The sequence below is a fragment of the Amborella trichopoda genome, chromosome 13 (assembly GCF_054954075.1).
Source record: "Amborella trichopoda isolate Santa Cruz 75 chromosome 13, AtrichopodaSantaCruz75HAP2 v2.0, whole genome shotgun sequence".
In the NCBI taxonomy this organism is placed as follows: Eukaryota; Viridiplantae; Streptophyta; class Magnoliopsida; order Amborellales; family Amborellaceae; genus Amborella; species Amborella trichopoda.
In genome coordinates, this window is record NC_142348.1 from 27,807,281 (window position 1) to 27,832,774 (window position 25,494).

General features: G+C 34.9%; 1 protein-coding gene across 1 annotated transcript; it reads right to left on the reverse strand.

The window, feature by feature from the left end:
- Positions 1 to 4,402: 4,402 nt before the first annotated feature.
- Positions 4,403 to 24,611, reverse strand: LOC18444981 (D-3-phosphoglycerate dehydrogenase 1, chloroplastic). Its single transcript, XM_006855131.4, has 5 exons — positions 23,908 to 24,611; positions 17,948 to 18,324; positions 17,737 to 17,847; positions 17,540 to 17,635; positions 4,403 to 5,450 (listed from the first exon to the last, which is right to left on the reverse strand). Exons 1-5 carry the CDS (start codon positions 24,506 to 24,508, stop codon positions 4,779 to 4,781), a joined length of 1,857 nt encoding a protein of 618 aa, XP_006855193.1. The 5' UTR covers positions 24,509 to 24,611; the 3' UTR covers positions 4,403 to 4,778.
- Between the last annotated feature and the right edge of the window lie 883 nt (positions 24,612 to 25,494).

Consider the following 25,494-nt stretch of genomic DNA (forward strand, 5'->3'; position numbering starts at 1 on the left):
TTTCAGTTAATAAGGCTTTACGAAAATGAGCAATAATACCCTCCTCCCACCTAGAGTGGTCATCTTCAGCAACACCAGGAATCACCAGACCAGACAAGTCATTTTGTCTCTGACGAGCACTAGCAATGGCATGAAAGAACTTAGTATTGCGATCGCTTTCTTTCAGCCATCTCACCCTGGATCTCTGTTTCCAATACATTTCCTCTACTTTATTCAGAGACTCCAAAGTGAACAACAACATACTTCTCTCCACAATATCAGCCTCAGAAATGAGCCCTATATGTTGGATACTCTGATCCCACCTTTGGATATCATCGAACCATAGCTGATCAATTTTCCTCTTAACCGAAGACCAATTCTCAGCTTTCCAAGCCAACAACTTATGTTTCACAATGAGGAGTTTCTTATGGAGAATGAAGTCCACTAACCCAAAGCTAACAGAATTCACTCAGGTGGATTTAATAAGATCTACAATACCCGGTTCATCCAACCAACAGAGCTCTAAATGGAAAGGATTTTTTCCACTTATACTAAAAGTAGTATTCAGCAAACGAGGGGTGTGATCAGATGAAAGCCTAGGCAGTGCTTTGACAGTAACCAAAAGAAAGGCTTCCATCCAATCCTGAGTCACCAAAAAATGGTCCAACTTAGATATAATCAGATTATGAGCACAACAATTTGACCAAGTAAATTTAGTACCCGTTACAGGTAAGTCAAACAATTGAAAACGCTCAATAAACGAATTAAACATCCGCATCAACGAGTTAATAAGAGGATTGGATGACATCTCATCCAACCAGCGAATGAAATTAAAATCACAACTAAAACAAATGGGCACATCATAAGAAAGCAGCATATCACCCAAATCACTAAGAAAACCTTCTTTAAAAGAATGCACCACAGGGCCATAGACATTGACAATACCCCATTTGAAACCACCACCTGGTCCCTTAAAGAAGATGCCCAAAATTCTATGCCTCTTACCTACATCAAAACAATGAAAAAGAAGTGGATCCCACAAGATCCATAAACCCCCCGAAACCCCTAAAGCATCCACCCCCTCAAAACTAACTGTCCTATTACCCCAAATGTCTCTAACCACAGACAAATATGGAGCAGAAGACTTAATTTCTTGCAAAATAAGAACTTCAGGTCTAAACTTGTGAACCAACAGTTTAGACCAGAGTATGTTGCACAAAAACATGTTTGGCAACTATTTTGGACACAATCGTGTTTCTGTAAGCAAGAAAGGGGGCCAAATCATGGGTACACAAGATCAAAAAAAAAAGTTGGATTATCCAAAGGAAAATTCTCATACAGGTTGGACCGCATAACTACATATAGGGTCAAAAAAGTGTAAAACATCTATCTTAAAGATGAATGCAAGTAGGTGTTCTATCTAAAAACAATAGAAACCAACAGTCCAAATGTTTTCTTAGGGCCTGTTTGGATAGGAAGAAATTAGGAATCCTAGATATTTGAAATCCAAGGAAATCTATGAATTTTCAATATCAAGGATTTTTGTCATGGATTCCTCAAATCTCTTGTTTGGATAAACTATACAAAATTTATGGATTCCTTGCGAGCACTTCCATATCCATTGTTTGGTTATAAAACTTGATACAATTTCTCTCTCTAAAATTTTTATATACTCTCTCTCTCTCAAACCCAAAATTTTACCTATAAAATTTTGAGATAGTTTCTATATCTTAAATTTGATATAGTTTGTCTCTCTAAAATTTAATGTACCTTCTATCCAAAATTTAAAATTTGAAATTGTCTATCTAAAATTTTTTAAATAATTTCTCTCTCTAAAATTTTTAGGTGTTTTACTCTCTATAAAATTTAATATAGTTTCTCTTTCTAAAATTTAAAGATACTCTCTCTCTAAAACTTAAAACTTGAGATAGTTTTCCTCTTCAATAATTTTGAGATAGTTTCTCTCTCTAAACATTTTTAAATAGTTTCTTTCTCTAAAATATGATATAGTTTTTCTCTCAAATTTTAAGATACTTTCTCTTTCTAAAAGCTAACATTTGAGATAATTTCTCTCTAAAAATTTTGCGATAGTTTCTTTTTCTAAAAACGTTTATGTACTTTCTCTCTCTAAAATTTGATATAGTTACTCTCTTAAGTTTTAAGAATCTTTCTCTCTAAAACTTCATGTTTGAGATAGTTTCTCTCTCTAAAATTTTGAAATAGTTTCTCTTTAAAATTTGATATAGTGTCTCTATAAACTTTGATATATTTTCTCTCTCTAAAGTTTAATAATTGTGATACTTTCTCTCTCTAAAACTTAAATTTTGAGATCGTTTATCTCTCTAAATTTTTGAGATAGTTTCTCACTCTAAAAATTTCATATACTTTCTCTATTTAGAATTTGATATAGTTTATCTCTCTAAAATTTTAATATACTCTCACTAAAACATAAATTTTACGATAGTTTCTTTCTCCAAAAATTTTGAGATAGTTTCTATCTCTAAAATCTTTTAGGTAGTTTCTCTTTAAGGCATGGATTCTTAATATCTTGGATTTTGTCAAAAATCCACCGTTTGGATTGTTTAATTAGGGTACTTAAAATCTGGAAAATCAAAATCATGGAAATAAGACCTACATTTTCATGATTTAATTTACGCACCATTTTTGCATTTTCAGGGCCCATGGATTCACTTATTAGCTCCCTCGACCCGAAACATAGGGAGCATTTGGTAGGTATGAAAATTTTAGAGAGAGAAAATACCTAAATTTTTTAAAGAGAGAAACTATCTCAAATTTAGAGAGAGAAAATACCTAAATTTTTTTAGAGAGAGAAACTATCTCAAAATTAACTTTTAGAGAGAGAAAGTATGTTAAAATTTTAGAGAGAAAAAGTATGTCAAAATCTTAGAGAGAGAAAATACAAATTTTTTTATAGAGCTAAACTATTTCAAACTTTTAGAGAGATAAACGATCACAAATTTTAAGTTCTAGAGAGAAACTATCATATTTTAGATAGAGAAAGTACATGCAGATTTTTAAAGAGAGAAACAAAGTCAATTTTTTTGAGAGAAACTATTTCAAAATTTTTAGAGAGAAACAATCTCATATTTTAATTTTTTTAGAGAGATTAACTGTATCAAATTTTAGAGAGTACCTAAAATGTTTCAAAAATAAAAACTATCTCAAAAATTTGTAGAGAGAAACTATATAAAATATTAAGTTTTAGAGAGAGAGTATTATTAAAATTGTCGAGAGAGAAAGTATTCTTAAACTTTTAGAAAGAAACTATTATAAATTTTAAAAAGAGAAATGACCAAAAAAACATTTGGAGTATCAAATTTTGAGTTTTAGAGAGAAAATATCTCAAATTTTGAATTTTAGAAAGAAAAAATATATTAAAATTTTAAAAATAGAAATTATATTAAATTTTAAAATCCATGCATCCAAACAGGCCCTTACTATAATTATTATTTATAGTTTTTAAAATTTATTTATTTTTTCATATTCATGATCTCCATGTTAGAGATTACGTGTCCTTAAAAATCAAGTCCAAACATCTCAAAAATAAATTTATTAAGCCCACATTTCTACATATGTGGGCTTGGCCGCATAAAAACTGGGTCCATATCCAAAACATGACTTGGTGCAAGCATGAGAGACAATATAATATAATACAATTTACGATACTACTATCTTTACACATTGAAGCGAAAAGTTTATATGAGGTTGCAACCTTAAAATGTAGAATCACATATACACCTCAAAAATCTATTGGAAAGGCTGTTTTAATGTTGAAAAACCCTCTAATTGATCATCTCGACATCGAAATGTATGAATATTAAAACAAAAACGTTTTTATGTGTCAAAAATAGTGCATCTTGCAACATATTTTCTAGACCGTCCAATTTCAAGATTTTCATATGTTTATAGATCTTCTTGATTTTTACCATTTTTGAAGTTTAAAATTTTCTAATTGGATATGAAAATAGTTTTTTAGACAACTTATGATAAAATTTGAGGGTGCGCCTTAATTGGATTGTTTAAGGTTGCAACCTTATAAAAACCGCACCCCCTTATTAAATACATTAATTCTTAGTATGCAAAAGAATTAACCACTACAAAAGAACTTATAATACATGCCCATAGTCAGCAAACAACCAATCATCCAAAAGCCAGAAAAGTTGACTAAAAACAGTTGTAAATGATCATTTGTTATTCCTTCAACGAGTCCATTCAAATTTTCCGATAAATCATTTCCTCAAGAAATTTGACATAAATCAAAGATCAGAGCTATCAAAATAAAAAGAAAATTCCTACAGTTCAAAAAGCAAGGAAAATATCCACAAAAAACTCTTATCGACTAAAATTTCCACACGTATCACGATAAAGTAACAGAACAGATCGTTATAGAGAGAGTATTATGTCATCAGAACTGTGAATTTTCAATCTTGAATGTAGTAACACACTCTTTCCTCGATCAAATTACAAGGAAAGCAAAATAGACTACGGATCCTTACCTCTCTTTGTTTTGGTTAAGATGCAAATCCTAAACAACGGTTGCTAAAAGAGAATGATATCAAAACAACATTACTACAAAAACTCCATAACTAACAAACCAATCAACACACTGATGGCACCACAAGAAAATACCCATAACTTCGAAGAGGTAACAAATCGTTCCAAACGAGCAACACCGTCCTCAATATTAAAACAGTTGGGAAAAAATGATAGCACACAACCAAACAGACTACCGTCTCTTCTTCAAAATTGGCCGAACAAAAAGAGTAGTGTTGAGGCTGCTACAAGTTGAGGAAAACAAACTCTTCAACAGCAGGTATTTCCCCAATTTTCTTGAGAGTTTCCTTGTTGGGCTCTTCATCCACACCAATGGCCATCACTGCGTGCTTCCTTGGTGCAATCCTTCCCACACTCATGAAGCTCACATTAACATTCTCCTCACCCAAGATGCTCCCCACCCTACCAATCATACCAGGCTGATCAACCTGCCTGCAAAGAATAAGGCTCCCCTCTAAGCTCACATCTACCTCAAACGAACCCACCTTAGTGAGATGTGGGATCCCATCTTTCACCCTCCCTTCCACTTTGATTTCACCAGCCTCCGATATGGCACTAGCAAATTTCGACTCCACATTCGCAATCTGAACTTGGATGAATTCCAAGGGACTCTCAGGAGATCCATCTAATAAGATGCGCTCCTCTGTTATGCGAAGGCCCCTCTGTTTTGCTGTGAAGTCAGCATTCACGAGGTTCACAAACACATTTGAAATTGGTTCGATCAACCCTTTTGTGATCATGGCACGAAGTACTCGGGTGTCGAGATCGTCGGGAGCCCGAGCTGATGCATAGGTCACCTTCACTGATTTCACTCCACTTCCTCCAGCAACTAATTGGACAGCTAGTCTGCCAAGCTTCTCAGCCAGCACAACAAACGGTGCAAGTTCTGATAAAATCTGAGTGACAATAGAGAAATTTTCAGAAGTAATATAAGTTGATATCCATACTTTCCACAAAGTAAAGTGCACAATCATACTTAGTACTTATCCAATCCTATTTGTGAAGAATAAAGATCTCATATGAACACTAAGGAGTTGAAATTCATTGATCTAGATATAGGGTTTCTAATATCTATGATATAGGGTGGTTACTCATAGATGGTATAGCAAGTTCTTTCATATTCTTAGGCACCCTTTGAAGAGATTAACACATCCTGAAATTGAGTAAATATCCACTTTGACACTCAAAGGCATGTTCTGCATTTTTGTAGGTAATCCTTTTCATTGGGATTCATTTGCCAAAACAACTAATGATATTTATAAGATATACGATATATTCAATGTTCAAAAAGCGGTTTTATTCAATGTTCAAAAAGCGGTTTGGTCTCTGGGCCGCCTAGGTAGGCGCCCAGACCCAAAGGCGGCCTACGATGTCTTTTTTTTAAAGTTGGATCCCCCACAGCTCCCACCATTTTACTGTATACACTATAATAAGAATTAATACTATTTTTTTGGTTTATCAATAAATTAATAATTTCTACCGCATGCAAAATGCATTTTCAATAAATTAATAATAACAAATTAATAAAAAATTTTGGTTTACCAATAAATTAATAATTATTGTTACATGCAAAGCGGCAAGTGACATAAAAAGTCTAATCCTTCCATATATTAATTAAAACTTAAGTAATACTATGTTTTGGTTTATCAATAAATTAATAATTAAGAGTTAATATTATTTTTTGGTTTACCAATAAATTAATACTTACTATCACATGCAAAAAATATTTTTGATAAATTAATAATTACGAATTAATATTATCTTTTGGTTTACCAATAAATTAATAATTATTATTATATGTAAAAAGCGTTTTCAACAAGTGGCATAAAAAGTTTAATCCTTCCATATAATAATTAACACTGAATTAATACTATTTTTTTACCAATAAATCAATTATTTCAAATGAATATTATTTTTTGGTTTACCAATAAATTAATAATTATTGTTACACGCAAAAAGTATTTTTGATAAATTAATAATTAATAATTACAAATTAAAACTAATTCTTTGGTCTACCAATAAATTAATAATTACTATTACATGCAAAAACATTTTCAATAAATTAATGATTACGAATTAATATTATTTTTTGGTTGACCAATAATTAATAATTATTGTTACATGCAAAGTACCGCAATTTATTTTTCACATGAAAAACACCTCAGTTTATTTTTATTAGCAAAAAGTACCGCAAATCATTTTTTTACCAAAAAATACCTCATTATTTACCTTTACCTCATTTCATTTTTTATTACCGAAAAGTACCTCAATTTTTATTTTTCATGCGAAAAATACCTCAGTTAATTTTTATTAGCAAAACCTACCTCAATTGATTTTTTTACCAAAAAATACCTCAAATTATTTTTCCTTACCTCTTTTTATTTTTTAGAACCGAAAAGTACCTCAATTTATTTTTCAGACGAAAAAAATACCCCAGTTTATTTTTATTTGCAAAAAGTACCTCAATTTACTTTTTTACCAAAAATACCAATAAGTTAATAATTACTATCACATGCAAAAAATATTTTTGATAAATTAATAATTACGAATTAATATTATTTTTTGGTTTACCAATAATTAATAATTACTGTTGCATGCAAAACGACAAGTGGCATAAAATGTCTAAACCTTCTATATATTAATTAAAGGGAAAATATTATATAGAGTTGAGGCTCTAAACAATCAAATTTGAGCCTATCTCAAAAATTTCACTAGAAGAGATTGTTTTGATGCCCAAATATCTTCAAATTGGTCATTTCGACATCAAGATACATGGACATGAGAAAAAAAAACGGATTTCAAGTTTTGGAAATAGTATATTTTGTAACACATTTTTGGACCGTCAATTTTCAAGATTTTCAATTTTTCATAGATCTGTCGATCTACATTATTTTTGAAGCTTTAAACTTTATAAATAAATATGAAAATATATTTTAAGGCTATCACAAAGGTTTCCAATAGAGAAACCACATTTCTCGACACTATTTGAAGGTGGGCTCTAATTTGATTGTTTAGAGCCTAGGCTCAATACAAACCGCACCCTGAATTAAAACTGAATTGATAGTATATTTTGGTTTACCAATATATTAATAATTATGAATTAATACTATTTTTTTAGTGCAGGTCAAGGCGGCGCAAACAGGCGCTTAGAAAAAGCCAGCCTAGGACAAGACGCCTAGTCCACGACTAGGCGTTTTTCAAAAAATGCCGCCTTGGTTGTCATCTTGCCAGCAGCCTAGGCGGCTAGGCGGTCGAATATTCATTCATTGCATATATAGAACTGTAATATACAACAATGCCTTAAAAGCCAGCCTGCCTTGGCACCTAGAAGCAGGCTAAGGCCCTAGGCACCTCACCATGTTGAGGCGCCCTGACATGGATGAGGAACCTTGAGCCACCCATCTAGGTGGTCTGGGCGCCTTGGCTCAAGGTGGGCGAAACCTGCCCAAGGGAGGAAATAGACACTCAACGTGGAGTTTTTCCAACTTCGAGAAGGGCCAAAAAACATCATTCCCTCCCGACTCCAACCACCCCAATCAAAACAACAAAAAAAAAATAAGAATAAAAAATTTCCCAAAAATAAAAATAAAATATAAAAAGAAAGGTGGGGAGGAGAAAGAGGGGGCAACGGTTTTGGGGGGTATTACAACCCCACAAAACCCTTAAAGAATGTATAGAGAGAGAGAGAGAAAGAGAGAGGGAAGAAAACCCCATAAAAACAAATAGTTAAAATCCTTTTCTTTCTTTTTTTTGGTCAAGCTTGGAATTTTTTTGGGTTCTTTCATAATCTTGTAAAACCATAAAGGATAGAAATCATTTGGATGTGAATGTACCAGGTTTTAGAGGTGTTTTCATAACCAAAGCCCTCCAATTCGAGCCTCCTCTCGTTAGGTTCCTGATAGTCAATTTATTTCAATTTTGGGTTCGTGTTTGTTGATACCTTTCAATATTGGGTTGTGTTTTTTTTCTTTTTTTTAATTGGTATTTGTTTTCTTCTTCTTTTTTCCCCAAGCTCAGGTTTAGGTTTCTTGGCTTTTATCAAGGTTGGGTTTGAGCTGTTTCGCTGACCTTTTTTCAATATTAGTTCTTGGTTTTATGATTTCTTCCAATCCGATATTAGGACCTTCTGGTTCTAAATTTTTTGTTCTATGCGTTTGGTTTCTTGATGACTATTTCCAAGATTTTCGATTTAGTGACCTTTTTCAATATTGCATTTTAGTTTTCTACATCTTTTTGAGTTTTGGCTTGGGCTTGTTGGCCTTTTCCAAATATGGTGTTTTGAGTTCTGAAAATTTTTTCTGGTATGGGTTTGGATTTCTTGATGACTTTTGTCAATATTGGATTTTTGTTTATGTGTATTTCTTTTAAGTTTTGGATAAGGTTTGTCGGCTTTTTTCAAGATTGGGCTTTGGTTTTCCATATATTTTCAGGTTTTGGTTCGGCTTTGTTGACTATTCAATATAAGATTACAGTTTTTTTATTCATTTTATGTTTGGGTTTTGTTTTTGTGAAAAAAAAAAAATTTCGAAATTTGTTTACTTCAAGATTGGGTTTTGATCTGTTGCATCATATATTAATGATTGAGTTTTGGTTTTGTTAATTTTCCAGGTTTGGATGTTAGATTTCTGCTCTATGAGACTAGGGACAATGTCATCTTCTATCCGAAATAAACAAAATGATCCAGTATGCCAATACATGGCCCAATGGAAATACATTGCTTACAATGCCACTTGCTTGAAGAGCTTAAGCCATGTCGAGAGTGGTGGGACATTTTGGGCCTGAGTTGAAGGCCCCTACACCATATGAACACTTGGAACTTGCTTAAGAAAGAGGTGGAGGTCATGAATGAGTATTTGAAGACCCATCAGGATGCATGGGGGAAGTAAGGATTGTCATGATGACTGATTCATGGACCAATACAAAGGGGGAGAAGTATTAGGAACTTTTTGGTGACACGTCTAATGAGAACAATGTTTTTGAAACTCCATTGATGCATCCAAGAAAACACAGAACACAGAGTTCATGTTCAGCATAGTGAACCAACGTATAGAGGTGGGCGAGTAGGACATCATCCAGGTGGTCACAGCATAACTGCAGCAAAATATGTCAGTGCCACTATTGCGGGAGCAGAGGCCACATATTTTTTGGACACCATGTAGTGCCTGGCATCGACCTCATGCTTAGGTGAATACTAAATTGAAATTTGTGAGTAAGACAATAAAGAAAGCAAACACCATAATTGTTTTCATATATAACCACACAAAAGTCCTTGTCATGATGTGGCTGCTCACAAACAAGAGGCAGTTTGTGAGGCCACAGGTGACAAGGTTTACCACTTTTTACTTTACCCTTCAGTCTATCTTTGCCAAAAAGACAAGCTCAGGGTCATGCTTGTCACTGAAAAATGGGCCAAGAGCAAGTTCGACAAGCATGCAAAGGGGAAGAGGCTCCCCAATATTGTCCGGCAACCCCAATTAGGGAATGGCTTGGCCTAATCCTTCCAAGCATTTAATCCTTCGATGAAGTCGTTGTACAGAAAAAAAACAACCATAGGTCACATGTACAAGGTGATGGAGGTTCCCGAGGAAAAGAGATAGAGGAACTTCAGGTATGATGTGAAAAAGTATTCATCAATTGAAAGACTGCATATGAAAAGCAGGACAGCCGACTGCATAGGCCCTTGCATGCAGCAGATATTTTCAAAACCCAAAATATTTTATACAACTAATGAAATTGATCTCAAGGGCTAGATCATGGATGGAGTTAACATGTGCAACATTACACTCAATCCCATCGTGAACCTTCAAGACCTCACGATAATACTGTTCATTATGTACAAGTTCTTGATGGAATGGAGTCACATGGTAATTGGGATAGAAATAACAATAAAAACGAGGAATCAACTCAATCCAAGAATGTTTTACTTATTCATTGTGAAATTTAAGGTTTCAAAACATGCTAAGCAGCCAGCCTGGCACCTAGCACCCAGTGTCCAGGCGGGCGCCCAAAACCTTGGGTGCCCTGTTTTACTTTAGAGATAGAAATGCACCCTGGGTGCTGCACCCCCTCTTTTGTTGACATGTATTCTCTGTTCTCATTTTACAATGGGGTTATTGCATCAATATAAAATGGGATTCCTATGATTATGAAAACATTAGCCAATTTTATGAGTTATAGAAATCAATCAAACATAACATTGCATCTCTCAAGCAAGGTTCAAAATTGGAAGTAGGGGAACAATTGGAAGTGGTTGTTTTTGTTTCACATGGTATGAATTGGCAATTATGGCCTCCCTGAGGGTATGGCCTTTAATAGAGTAGAATGGCAGACCAAGATTCATCATATAGCCAACTCCAATTAATTGGGTAAAGGTTCCGATGATGATGGTATGAATTAGCATTAGCCAAAAAAACATTAAAGAATAAGGAGATGTTTGAAAAAAAAATTTAAAAAAATACGACAATCAAAATATTTTGAAAGGACTTTTTTTTTTTTGCTTTATTGAAAAATGGCAGTTTTTTCACAGTAACTACGAATGAAAAATGGTTCTTTCTTCAAAAAAAAAAGGCACAACCCCTGGCCACCTGCCCAGGACTAAGCGTTGGGATCTTGCCTAGTTGCTTTCCTAGGTAGGCGCCCAGGGAGGTCGACCCAAGCTTGGGCATCCACCCTGTGCCTAAGCACTAAGCGGACCATTTTTTGAAACTAGGATGAAATTTGAGTACAAGTTATATAATATTATAATAATGCTATAAATAGTTACTTGGACCGAGATGGGGACTGGTTCCGAGATCGGATTGGGAGTGACGACTCATGAAAGGCTAGATGGTCCCTAGGGTGGGGATCACCATCCTCACACCCTAAAATTTAGGGATCATTATCTCAATGTGTTCGGGAGCTCAATCCCCACTTTTAGCGGTCAAATGAGAAGTTATATGGGTTGTGATCCATCTGGTTAAAAATTGAGGTCCTCCAGTGCAATTAACTAGGATTCTCTAGGTTGAAAACGTAGTCTGTAGAATATTATAAATAATTAATAGTTTAAAAATAAAAGTAAGAAATTCAATTATGCTATAATATTCTAATATTTTCGTACTCCTATGAGAGTAGTTTATCTATACTATGTTATTAAACCACGGATAGGGGATGGACACATGTTGCAATAATAAAAAACGTTCCATACCCCTAGAGATAACATAGGGTAGGGTAGGAGACCGTAAAAGAGAATGATAGAGAGAAAGTTTGGGGAACTCTCATTTCTCCTATAACTTGTGTGTAGAGGTTCTCCCTTAAAATTGTCTTTTCTAATTTTATGTTCAAACCTCCTCAAACATTGAAGGAATTTACGATTGCAAGGATCTCATACCCATTTTATCTTATCTTGAAGTCATAAATTTACCTAAAAAGTAAATATAGACATTCAAAATTTATCAATTTAAGAAGAATATGATAAGCATGAAGATATAACTAAAAGGCTTTTAATGATAAAATATAAAATAAAAATACACTTCATATCTAACAGGATGTTTATCTTTAGATAATATGTGTAAAAGGGTATCATTATAAGCCCTAACCTTTTTTTTGTTGTCCTCTTTTCTCTACTTTTGTTATAGTGCACGAATAGGGCCAAAACTCTAAACTATCATTTTGTCCGCTTTTGTAATTGGGCATATATATAAGCCCCCTCTGCTGTAAGCCCCCCCTTCTGTTGTGTAAGTCTTTGTAGTGTAAGTCTCTACAGGTTGTCCTCTCAGGGACCGCGATGCTGTTGACGACATGCCTGGTAGCCCCACAGTATCGACAAAACTCATGTATATTGTTTTATTTAATGTTTAAGTTAACTTCTATCAAAAAATAATAATAATAATAAAAATACACTTTTTTTAAAATTGTTTGTCTTTTCCAAAGAAATATTATAGTTTGAATGTTTATGTTTTAAAAATGTACATACGTTAAATTGAACTATGAATTCTTATATTTTTCAAATATACAACTTGGCACAATTGAGCTTTGTCTTGTTTTATAATTTTAAAAGTTTTTTTTTTCTAGAATACTATTTTTAAAAATTATTTACATTTTAATATTTCTACCTCATCTAGCTTTTTCTTCCTACATTTCAAGAACTACTTTTATGAGAAGAATCTAAGTTAAAAACTACTTAACTCCCTTGAAATTAGCTGCTCAGAAATTTGGGATGTGTGGGAAAATTAATTTTGATGTTTTCACGTTTCTACTTTGACTTTGGCATCTCTTTTCCCATTTTCATGTCCAATTATTTTGATTTGGGCATCATTTTTTTTATTATTTATTTATTGATTTATTTCTTTTCTTTTCTTTTAGTGTCCATAGCTTGGTGTTTTGTCGACATTCTTCTCCAAATATTTATTGTTATCATTATTGTTTTGATTGTTTATCTAGCAAGATTTCCCATTTCTCAAATTTGAACTCAAGAGTAATTTAATAATTTTGTCGAATAATTAGGAATTTAGTATGAGTTTCTATGTTATTTTTTTACATGGAATAAAGTGAAGTTTTTGTCTTTGTATTAATAAAATTTATTTCCATTTTTTATTTATTCAATTTTCTTTGTATTGCCCTTTTTTTTTCTCTTTTTATTTGGTTTTATTTGTCAAAATTATTATATTTAACGAAATATCAATGCTTGTAATAGAATATGATCAAATTCCAAATTTCTTATAATAAATCATCATCATTTTAGCCTTTTCCCAATTAATTGGGATCGGCTACATGAATCAGGGTTCTCCATTCTGCTCTATTAAAGGTCATATCCTAAATGAGGCCATAAGTCCCCATATCTTTTCGGACTACTTCCAACCACATCCTTTTGGACCTACCCCTTGCCCTTTTCAGTCCCTTCTTATTAGTTTTTAAACTCATGCGTACTTTACTATTGAAATAATTTGGAATCCCCTTCTTTATTACTTTTTACACTTATTTCAAGTTTCAAAAGAGTTATTATGCTTTTAAGAGTGGGCCATAACTAATTTTCAGAAGGTTTTTTTTTTTTTTTGAAGGAATAATTTTCAGAAGTTTTAAACAAAAAAAACTTTATTATTAACTTTTTAAAATTCTAAATCACATTAACTTGTGTTTACTACTGGAAAATAGAACACCATACATGCAATCATATGTCACGCAATCATACATAATTCATGATTGCAATACTTAATTGCTAGCCACATTAAATATGGTAATTACCAACTCAAATATTTCGCAAAATTAAATTCAATTTTTGAAATCTCTAAAACAAATTATATATATTGGCTACAGAAATAGTAAACCAAAATTTGAATCTTTTGTATTGTAATCTTGAATTTTAAATGCTTTTTGAACTTCATTAATTATACTACTTTTTAAAAAAACTCGACATAAAAACTGTTTTTCGTTAAATTTTCTTGACTGAAGATGTTGTAAGACCAATTTTATAAATTTATCATTAACAAATTTTAAACTCCTCAATAGAGATTATGTTCACTTTTTGAAAAGAAAAAGAAATATGAACCCATAGTTTCGTCCATTTTTATATTTACTTAATTTACTTTATATGTATATGAGATTTAATGCTTCTAAATTATTTATAATAAATTTAGAATTTAAATAAAAGGAAATTTTATTAGGATTTAGTGATTCCTTAAATAAAATATGTTGTATTCACTACAAAAACGTTTTTATTTACAACCAAAAATGAAAAATGTTTTATGTTCTTAAACCCTAAAATTTTAGGAGTTTTTTAATTAGATACGACTAATTTCTCCATTTTTAATAACTTTTAAAAGCTGTTCTAGGAAAATTAATGTCAACATTTCATTAACTTTTCATTATTTAGGAATTAGTTTATAAGTAATTTTTATACTTTTTAATTGAATTACTAAATGCTTAAAATTTTAAGCTTAGTTTTTTACTAAAATAGGGAGTAAAAATTCATATGTTGAAGGATTATTAACACAAGATGACAAACTTCATTTAAGGTTTTGTACTTTAAAATGAGTTCTAGTTATTTTTTAGCTTTTTAATTATAATTTTTTAATATTTTAAAATTTTATGTCCATTTTGTTTTCCCTTTTGAATATTTTGAAATTAAACATATTTTTTTAAGATATGCAAGTAACTTCAAACTATATTATTAATTTCTATTTTTCTTTGAATATTTCTTCATTGTTCGATCTGCTGTAACAATTCTCAGTAAAACATATACAAATCTACTAGTATTTAAATTAAGCAATTAAAAAAATTTAAAGAAATTAAAATTTTATAAAAATTAAAAAAATCTGATCACTCTATAACAATTCAACTTCTAGTATTCTTTGAGTGTAGCTTATGACTTTATATAATCGTAATAACAATCACGGGGACTTGCGGCCTCACAGAGGGTATGGCTTTTAATAGAGCAGACTGACGGACCATGATTCATGTCGCCGACCTAAATAATTGGGAAAAAGCGATGATGACAATGACGATGAAAAACAATCATGGACATCTTTATTTGGTGAGAAAAAAGTATCGAAATAACTATTAATGTAGAGGCCAAGGTTCGAACTTCTGTTTTTTCTTTTGTTTTTTTTTTGAGGTACCCAAATTTCAAACTTGTGACCTATTAATAGAGGCCAAGAGGGATAGCATCGTCTGCCACCACTACAAATCATGTTTGAACAAAAGAATGCAGTTATAAAATACTTTAAAGTGCTAACTAATTATGTAAAATAGTTGTTAGCAGTAAGTTGGAGCCCAAGATTCAAACTCATGACTTGTGAAAGAGGTTGACAGGGGCAATAGAGTCCAACACCAAGGATATCTTGCTCCCACGTTGGTGGAACCTCGGTTCAGTTTACCTATAAACCCTCGGATACAATGCTAAGGAATCTGGATCCCCTATAAATCCTTGATAACTATTAGGAAGGATCGAGATCCCAAAGTTTAAAAATCGCAAAGGAGCAAGAACCCCCTCCTTGGTGTGCAAGAGAAAGCTTCCAGAGGGGGATCGACCCCTTGGTTTGGAGATCTCGGTAACAACGAGGCTATAACTATAAATTTGTCTTTAAGAAATGTCATTGCTATGTAATGTAGCTCCATGTTGGGGACACACATGGGGGAAAAGCTAAGCAACTGCAGAGGATGGCCCTTCGCATATTCAACCTAACTATTAGCTCATCTGAGTCAGTAATTTCGTAACTCGCATTGTCCTATAGATCCTCATAAGCCCTAACTTGTAGTATTTTCTCTAAATCATGCATTCATACATTATCCGACAAGTCCATACGAAAAAGAAAACATATTTGAGCAAAAGAAATTGAACAATCTTGTATATGTTCAGTATAATTAAAGGTTGAAGTGGCGATATCAAGAAGGTTATATATCAACTCCATTGCTCCAAGAAATATGGATGATTTTAATAAGTAGTTTGTCGATGCATGATAGGATCAGGTGTTCCTTGGAGAGAATTTAAACTGGCCAAGTTTGTGAGGCTGCAGGAGGCTCATCAAACCTTGTGCACTACCCTATATATTCAAAGAGTTTATTGACAATAGAAGAGGAGGTTTCCTCAAAGGAGACAGTGGAGGACGAGTGTTATGTTGAGAAGGGGGATGACTCTAATGATGATGGCTTGGCATCAAATGCAGCGTTTGTGATGATGCAAGTGGCGGTGATGCAACCTTGACAATCAATCTTGTTTCCAATTTGCAATTTGATTTCTTGTTTAGTTTGTTCAAACCTTCTAGGACTGGAGTGGGGCCTCACATGTCTTATGAGACCTGTCTTTGTTTTTTTTTTTTTTTGAGAAAAGGTACTTGTCTTAGTTTGTATAGTTTATTAATGCATAAGGCGTATTGCAGCATATGGCCCATGTGGACAATGCTGTATGACTGAATATTGTATTTTTTCAAGTTCAAATTCCAGGTCTGCACAAGTTTCTTCAACATCTATGATGATTCAAGTTCTTATGAGTAATGAATACACAATGTTCCTTAAACCATAGTTGTTAGAAGCCGGAATGGGTGAACGAGTGATTTAGGAATCGAAAGCAGGGAATCACGATAGGCTAGAAGATCCATATGGAAAGAAGCGTCGTCCTTGCAGTGCATGTCAAAGGGCTCAAGGTCCCAACCTTTTAGGAGTGCGCGCTTGCGCTCGCAACCACTAAGAAACAAGTTCCATATCACAACAGGTCGAGGTTCTAGAGTATTCTTAACCAAGAATCACTTAGCATTGGAATCACTGTATTGAATGCCCCTAATCAGGGTACCCCAATAGTATTGAAATCAGGGGCCCCAAGTGCCCATGACCAAGGTTTCCTAAGTATTTGAATCAAGGTTAACTAGAAGTTTTAAATACACCATCCTTCTTCATTGAATAAAAAGTACAATTTTTTATTAATGAAGACCATAAAATACTTCTCTTCTTTGTATCATTCTATGAACACATTTATGCAACGGGCATTCTATAACTCTAGAAGTTTGCATTTGAATCTCAAATCCTGTTATCAAAAGTTTGATCGAATGTTGATCTTACTATTTGGTGCACCTATGAAGCCTAAGGTTTGATGTTGTGGGGAGCGAGAATCCTAAGTTGAAAAAATGAGATTTATTGAAGATTCCTTGTCGAGAGTGTCAAGGAGATATTCCAAAGAGGAATCACCACCAGGCATGGAAGACTCCAATAACTATGAGGCTGACTTAATTTATCAATATCATGTATGTGCAACAAAAGAACACAACACACTAGTTTAAGTTTTTTTTTTTTTTGGTTCAAATTAAGGGGGTTTGATACCAAACGCCCCATGACACCACTGAAGTCCAGCACATCAACACATTAATATAATGAACAAGAAAACTGCCATTCGAGTAGGCAACAAATATGACTATTTCCATTGACAGCCTGAATTCCTTCCATAAATAGATTGTAGCATAAAAGAAAGAGGTGCACCTCTCATGATCTAAAAAATAACGAACCTGGGAGACAGTCTTACCTCTGCAGGAACCATGGGTGCATTTACTGCAGTTGAAGCGAGCTCCCCTTTCAAGGCCCCAACAACAGCCTCAGCAATTTCAATGGCCACCCCTTCCTAAATAATTACGAAATGTGAATGTTTTAGAATTTAAAAAAAAAAATGAAAGAACAGGAAAACAGAGAAATAAAGCATGCAGAGTAGCAACAGATACCAACCTGAGCTTCAGCAGTGCTTGCACCAAGATGGGGTGTGACAATCACATTCTCATGCTGCACCAATTTGCTATCTTTGGGAGGGGGCTCCTCAGTGAACACATCAAGGGCTGCCTGATATTCAAAATCAAACATGAACAAGACGCTATTGAAAACTTGTCGTAGGTGTTAACTAAACTTTCCATCTATAAAAAGCAGGAAATAAACAAGACACCTGGGCAACAATGCCAGTATCGAGCGCCCTCAACAATGCTTCTTCATCAATGACACCACCACGAGCAACATTAACAATGCGTGTTCCTTTCTTCATCTTTGCAAATGTCTCATCATTCAGAATCTTTGATGTAGCAGGCGTGAGAGGCATATGGAGTGAAATGAAATCTGCTCTAGATATGGCCTCATCAAAGGTGACCAGCTCCACGCCAATGGCACGAGCACGATCAGCAGGAGCATATGGATCATGGGCAATAACATTCATTCCAAGCCCCTTGGCACGCCTTGCAACTTCTGTTCCAACCTTGCCAAACCCTAAAACAGCAAGTGTCTTTCCAACGAGAGAAACCCCTACATACTTGTTCCTTTGCCATTTTCCTGAACACCGGAGGCAGCAAACAAAACAGACAAGCTTCAGTCAAGTAATTGCTTCAAGTATACTCTGGAAGGATTCTTCCACTCCAGCACTCTGTATATCCAAAGTATTCTATTTTTCCAATTAATTAGTTCTCCAAGCACGTGTATGATTGTGTTGAAGCACTACATCACAAAGGAAAATGAAGAGATTGGATTACCTTTCAAGCAAGCTGGAAGAGCCTGGCATGATAATGAGCAGTACCACAGTATAGGACAAGGAAAATATCAATAATAATCACCTAAAATAATCCTGGTTTGATCACTGATGCCATAGACCAGCGGTGAAACACTTCTAGGAGTCTTTTATCTAACAAATGCCACTAAGATTGTTCCCCAATCCTTCCAATGACACAACCATAAAGAGCAATTGATGTTTCCATCCCCAACTAGCTAATGTATTGTGCTTTAGAACTACCATAGCTTTGAACTTAGTCACTTCAGCGTAACATCACCAAAACCAAAAAAATACATGTTCATTGATTCATATATCGAGAAGACCACTCTAAGTTGTCGAAAGTGGGAGAGGGAGTAGATGCGGGATCTGGAGCAAGATTAGGACCCTGAGATTGAAACAATATTAAAAAAAGCGGACCGCCCAGCGTCTAGGCAGTCCAGAAGGCCTGGGTGCATCGCCCAGGCCTAGGCGGCAGTCCCTGGGCAGGCTGCCTAGACGGTACGGAACCCGCCTAGGCGGGCGCCCAGCGCCAAGCCCTGAGCGCCTAGGCAGTATGGAACCTGTCTCAGCGGTCGCCCAAGGCCTACGCCCCGCCTAGGGGGGGGGGGGATTTTTTATTATTTTTCGTTGTTTTGATTTTGTTTTTAAATATAAAAGGTTTGAATGATGAGTTTTAGGTTCATTTCAAACCTAAACCCACAAGAAACCATTTTAGAGAGACATAAACGTCAAGAAAACTAAATTTTGTGACTTTCATTGGATCAAAGTATTGCTCAAAAATTACATAAAAAAGATCCAAACATCACCCAAGTAGATTTGATTTAGTTTTGAGTTTTATAATTCTATTAGACGGTGTTTTTTATTATTTTAGCACCAGAAAACATCTCAGAGGTGGGAGTTTGGAGTTCGACCAATCAAAGTAAGAGCAAAAATTTATGTTTTAGATTGCTTGTTTTATTTTGAGATGTCTTCTTCAAGATCCAATCGAAGTGGAGATCCGAGTTGGAAATATGGATATAACCCGAATCCAAATGACAATGTGAAAAAGATATGAAATGGGACACAAACCAGTTTAAGAAACATCTTGGCAGTATTAAGGGGGATGTTGCCCTTTGTAAAAATGTTCCTGAAGAAATCAGATAGGAGATTAAGCAATATATGAGTTCTGTAAAACAAAAATAGGAACAAAATCATTGTCATTTGAATAGGTCTATTTATGCTACTTCTAGAAGAAGTAATCCGAGTTGGAAGTATCGTTATAACCCAAAACCAAACGATAAAAACTGTATAAAGTATAATTTTTGTGAAATAGATACCAATGGGGTTATTAACCGATTCAAGAAGCATCTTGTCGGTATTAAAGAGAATGTTGCTTCTTGTAAAAATGTTCCTGAAGCTATTCGGGATGAGATTAGACAACTTTTGAATTTAAAAGAACCAGAACATGATGAAAATGAGTCTTTTTCTGTGGAAATATCTTCTCCAGGTTCTTCAAGAAGTGGTGATCAAGGTTAGAAGTATGGTTATAACCCAAATCCGAATGACAAAAATCGTATTAGATGTAATTATTGTGGAAGTGATACTAATGGGGGCATTTACTTGTTTAAAAAACACATTGCCGGTATTAAGGGGGATGTTACCCATGTAAAAATGTTTCTGAGACTACTAGGGAGGAAATTATACAATATTTGAGTTCAGAGAAGCACAAAAAGATAGAAAAGTGTTAAGCAGCCAAGACTCTTGGAGCCTCATCTGCACATACTAGTAAGAGGGAGGTAGAAGAAGAGGAGGAGGAAGAGGCAGATTCAGAAGAAACAAAAGAGGACGATCGTTATATTGAAGAGGGAGATGACTTTGATGATGATGGCCTCGATTCTGATGCATATGATGAAACTTACCCTATTCCTTCCGATGATGATGATGATGATAAAAGAATGAAGACTCTTGGTGTTGACTGTTGACTGTTGACTATTGTGTTGAGTGTTGACTATTGTGTCCTAGACTGTATATTTTCTTAATTTTTATATATTTCCTTTTTCTTATTTTAAGTTTCTAGTTCTACTTTCTTGTTTGTAGTTCTACTATCTAACTTTTGTCTGTACAGTCTACAGTGTACAATGTATGCTTGTATGGTTTTACTGTTTTAGCATTGTATGAAAATGTGGCACATGGTCATATGGATTACCAAAATTCTCTTCTCGACTTTTATCTTTTTTTTTAACTGGGATTATGGCCATACCTTGAGTCACACCATGAGTCCCTCTATCAAGGGCTAGAACCTGGGCCGCCCAGGTTCTAAGCGCTCGCCTAGGCGATAGGCGCCCAGAACTTGAGCGGCTTGGACCCCCATTGTAAGGACCACAATTTTCTGGACTAAGGCACTCGAGGCAGTAGAAAGAAGGAAGCCCAGTGCCGGCTGTGTATGAGCCTAATGCCGGCTATGTAAGGGACCCAGCGCCGGATGTGTAAGAGACGTAGTGCCGGCTGTGTATGAGCCCAACGCCGGCTGTGTATGAGACCCAGCACCGGCTGTATAAAAGTAAGAAAGAGCAAGCACCGACCGTGAAGAGAAAAGAGAAAGAAGCATTGTCGTGTGTAAAGAGGCCTAGCACCATGAGTGTATGAGAAGAAGAGGAATTTCACAAGCGACGGTAAGACGGAGCAATATAATTTAAAGCTTCCCTAAGGATAGAGAATTTAAAGCTTCCCTAAGGATAGAGATCCCTTCAAACATGATCACCCCCCATTTTCAATGGAATCGCGATCCCCTTCAAAAGCAATCAAGATCCGTTTTATTCAGGAATTGAGATCCTAATAAGATAGGGATTGAGCTCCTCTTGAGCTCCAGTTCCAGGATGCTAGAGCTAGATTCACCACCCCCGAATTGAGTTCTCCCCATCTATTGAGACACTGAGAACACTAAAACTTGCAACCCCAAGGCAGCTTTTAGAGCTCCACAAATTCAATATGTACAGGACCCAAAAGAAGACACCATACCTCTTTAAGTCATTTTTGGTTTGAAACTATCATGACTAATGCAGAAATAAAAGCTATTCACACCAGTATTAAAGTGGCTAGGAACCTCCAAATTCAGTTATGGGTCCCAGTTGATTCCCTCCTAGTTGTAAACTGGTTCACGTCCCTCCACTTGGTTGGCGGGATGTTCATAAGAAATGTAGGATTCATCCTCCTTGAATCAGCCTGCCGACCTATTGCTCAAAACTAGGGCAGCCTCCACATCCATACAACATTGGTCCAATGAGCCAAACTTCTTCAAAAAGTTCTCTTCGGCACACCAAAGACTTAAGTGATTGGTGTTTATACTGACACTTTGTTGCTTTCTTGGGATGATGTGTTAAGTTAGTATGCAACATGTAAGGGATGCACTTAATTTTCTTGGCACACTAAATAAGTTATTTTTCTCTATCACAGATTAAATCTCTTTTTAACATGCATACTTAAAATGTATGAAATTCTTATCCCAAGTATGAAAGAAAATGCCAATTAATCAATAAGAAACGGCAAATAATTCCACTCGAAATGAGGGAAAGCCTACAATAAAAGGATAATCCCGGTATGGGCCCAAAAAAACAAACGGACACTCCTAGTATAAAGACAACTATGCAACAAACAAAAGCAAGAATAAGCCTAATGTTGAGTTACTTGGGCTGGTCCGAGTCTCCTACGTCCTGACCGAGCCCAAAGGGGACAAAAAAATGAAACAAAAGAAAAAAACAAAAGGGTGATCATCAAAAAAAATTAAAAAATAAAAACATAAAAAAAACAATCCAAAAATTACACTGAATAAAAAATGCATATGAAACACGAATAAAAAAATTGATGTTATTGTGCTGTAAAACAATGAAAACTATGGAAAAAATCAAACATAGTAAAAAAAAGAGAATAAACCATAAAAAGTATGAATAAACATATAATCATATATGACACAGTATACACCAATTGCAATTAAATTAATAAAATAATCAATTTATGAATTCAAATTGAGATGTAACATGCCAAAAGTTTTAGGCCCATTTCCCAATCCATGTGATCAATATGAATCATGACTCCAAATCTTTGCCAAAGCTTCCTTATCCAGCCTCAGTCAAAAACCCCAAACAAGTTTGAGTTCGACTTCAGATTTAAGATATAGCTTTGTAATTTTTTAATAAATAAAAAAATTTCCTTTTTGAAGAAATTTAACTTAATAAATAAATAAAAAAAGTTGAAAATTCAAAAATATAATTTTTTTTTTTTGTGGGTGATTTCTTTTAAAAACAAAACAAAAGAGCTTGTTGACAGTCAAGAACAAAAAGTTAGGCCAGGGGTATGATTTTCATTGAAGATCAACAATCAGATTAAAAGAAATCAAAGATTTTCAAAATCAGGAAAAATTGCCCAATTCTTTGATCAATAAACTGAGACAAATCTAATGTTTTTCACTCGAATCTAAGGCTTTTATAGGTAGATCTAGTGACTTTCTTCCTTATACTGAAAATTTGGATCAAAATGCAGTGTTTTGGGGCTCTAATCTTCAACGAAAATGAGAAATGGGAGGCAGATTCCCCGACCCCTTTTATTTTAAGTTTCAGTGTATAACTCAGGTGAGCACTGTACAGACTCGCCGGCATCTTTGCCCAAGTTCTACAATACCCAGGCGAATCTGTACAGTGCACACCAGAGTACTGTAAGGCTTTCTAGAACCCCGAGCCTGTCCATCTGAACTCACCTGGGCAGCATGCCAAAGCTGAGTAACTCAGCCGAGTTTTAAAACACTGACTGAAACAGAAAATCATCCAAGCCAATCAAACGTTAAATGATCCGGACAAATCCAAATTAAATTCAGCTTCCAATAAAAGACAATGCAGATTCATCATAATATGACCAAATTTTACATGCAGAGGCAGATGTGATTAACATAAACAATGGAAAAAAATTCTCCAACTCATCTTCAAATGACTCAGTCAGATTTTATAAACCAAAATCCAAGAAAAAAAGGATAAAAAAGAAGGAGATATCAATCATCAGATTCTGCGATCACCACATAAAACACTAGTACTCATTACTCAAACCAAAGTAAAGGCATCCTAAAAGATTCATAAAAAGAAAAAAAAAAACAAAAAACTATAAAAAAGAATCTATAACTAATTAATAGTAGCTCAATGTACTCTAATCAAAATAAAGAAAGGGAACCTACATCAAACTCTTGGTTAGCATACGGACTAGTTAAGATCCAAAGAAGAACAGATTCAAGTGCTACAGAAATCGCTCATCTCCAGTAGGGTGAGTAGAACAGGAAGAACACATGGTGGTAGCTGTTGTAGAGAAGCTAAACATGTAAAACTTTAAGTACAGAGAGAAAGGAGTACCAGATTTCATGGAGGCATCAGCTTGCGCAATGTTACGGGCCATAGCAGCAACCAAAGCAATGCCATGTTCAGCAGCCGCCACAGTGTTGGCATTGGGAGCATTGACGACCAGGCACCCATGCTCCGTAGCGGCGCTCAAATCAACATTATCGATCCCCACACCAGCCCTCCCTACAACCCGCAGCCTCCCCCTGGATGACTCGAAGACCTCCCTGGTCACCTTGGTGCCACTGCGCACGATGAGCGCGTCGCACAGGGAGATCTTGGTACACAGCTCCTCCTGCGTCAGGTTGTAAGAGCAGTCCACATTTGCAAAGCTCCTCAACAGCTCCAGACCGGCTTCACCCAGCTTCTCCGCCACCAAAACCGTGGGCTTCGCCTCTAAGGAAGCCCTAACCTGTGAAGATGCAAGCGTCCTAGGGTTGCCGTGCCTCAAGATTGATGAGCCGATTCCTAGTTGACCAGAGAGTGAGACTCTCTCTCTCCCTCTGACTAAGAGAGAGGGAGACGGGCGGAGATTTGAGGCCGATGCTGCAATTCTCTCTCTTCCTATTCCTCTAAAAGAGGGGGATGAAAGGAGCTTTGACGATGAAGCTGCCATATTTTATTTTCTCTCTCCTCTCTCTATCACTCTGCAACCTCAAATGGCCGGGAGATCCCTCTCTCACTCTCTCTTCTGCGCTTAAGAAGCTCCACAACTCCTCGCAGAAGTGACGAAGAGAATGGGATTTATGCAGTCCGATGACTGAAATGCCCTTTCCTTTGTAGAAAAATCTCATACAAATAGTGGGGTCGGGTTCTCTTTTGTCCTTAATCCGTATTTAAAGTAGAAGATCTTCCTTTCGCCGGGAAAGGACGCAATACTCACTACACTACACCACAGCGATGGGGTAAAGACCAAGAAGGCTTTCTAGCTCATTTTTTTATTTTTTACTATTTTTCTTGGCTCATCTTTTTATTTAATTTTTTAATAAAAAAATTTAATATAGAACCAAAGGCTTTAAACAATCAAATCAGAGACCACCTTACAAATTTCATTACAAGAGGTTGATTTGATGCCAAATATCTTCAAATTGATCATCTCGACATCAAGATACATGGATATGAGAAAATAATAGATCTTAAGTTTTTGAAATAGCGCATCTTATAACACATTTTTGGACGCTATTTTCAAGTTTTCATAGATATGCTCGATCTATAATATTTTTAAAAGCTTTAAATTTTATAATTAAAAATGAGAATATATTTTAAGGTTATCACAAAGATTTTCAATATTGAAACTATATTTCTCGATACTATTTGAAGGTGCGGTTTATTTTTCGAAGCTTCGGCTCTATACAAAATGCACCCTTTTACCATTTTTCTTGGCTCATCGTTTTACTTATTTTGAAGTGTATAGGTTGGAGTGTGGAAATTAAAAATGCACAAGTAAAAGAGGAGTTTCGTCCAAGCTTACTCTTTGCACAAAAGAGGTACAGGCATTTTTTTTTTTTTGGAAAGTGGTTTGATAGGGGTCAGCTCTATCAAAATAAGTAAAACCTTACTTAATAATTCGTGAAAAATTACAATTCAAAATCTTTATGTCAA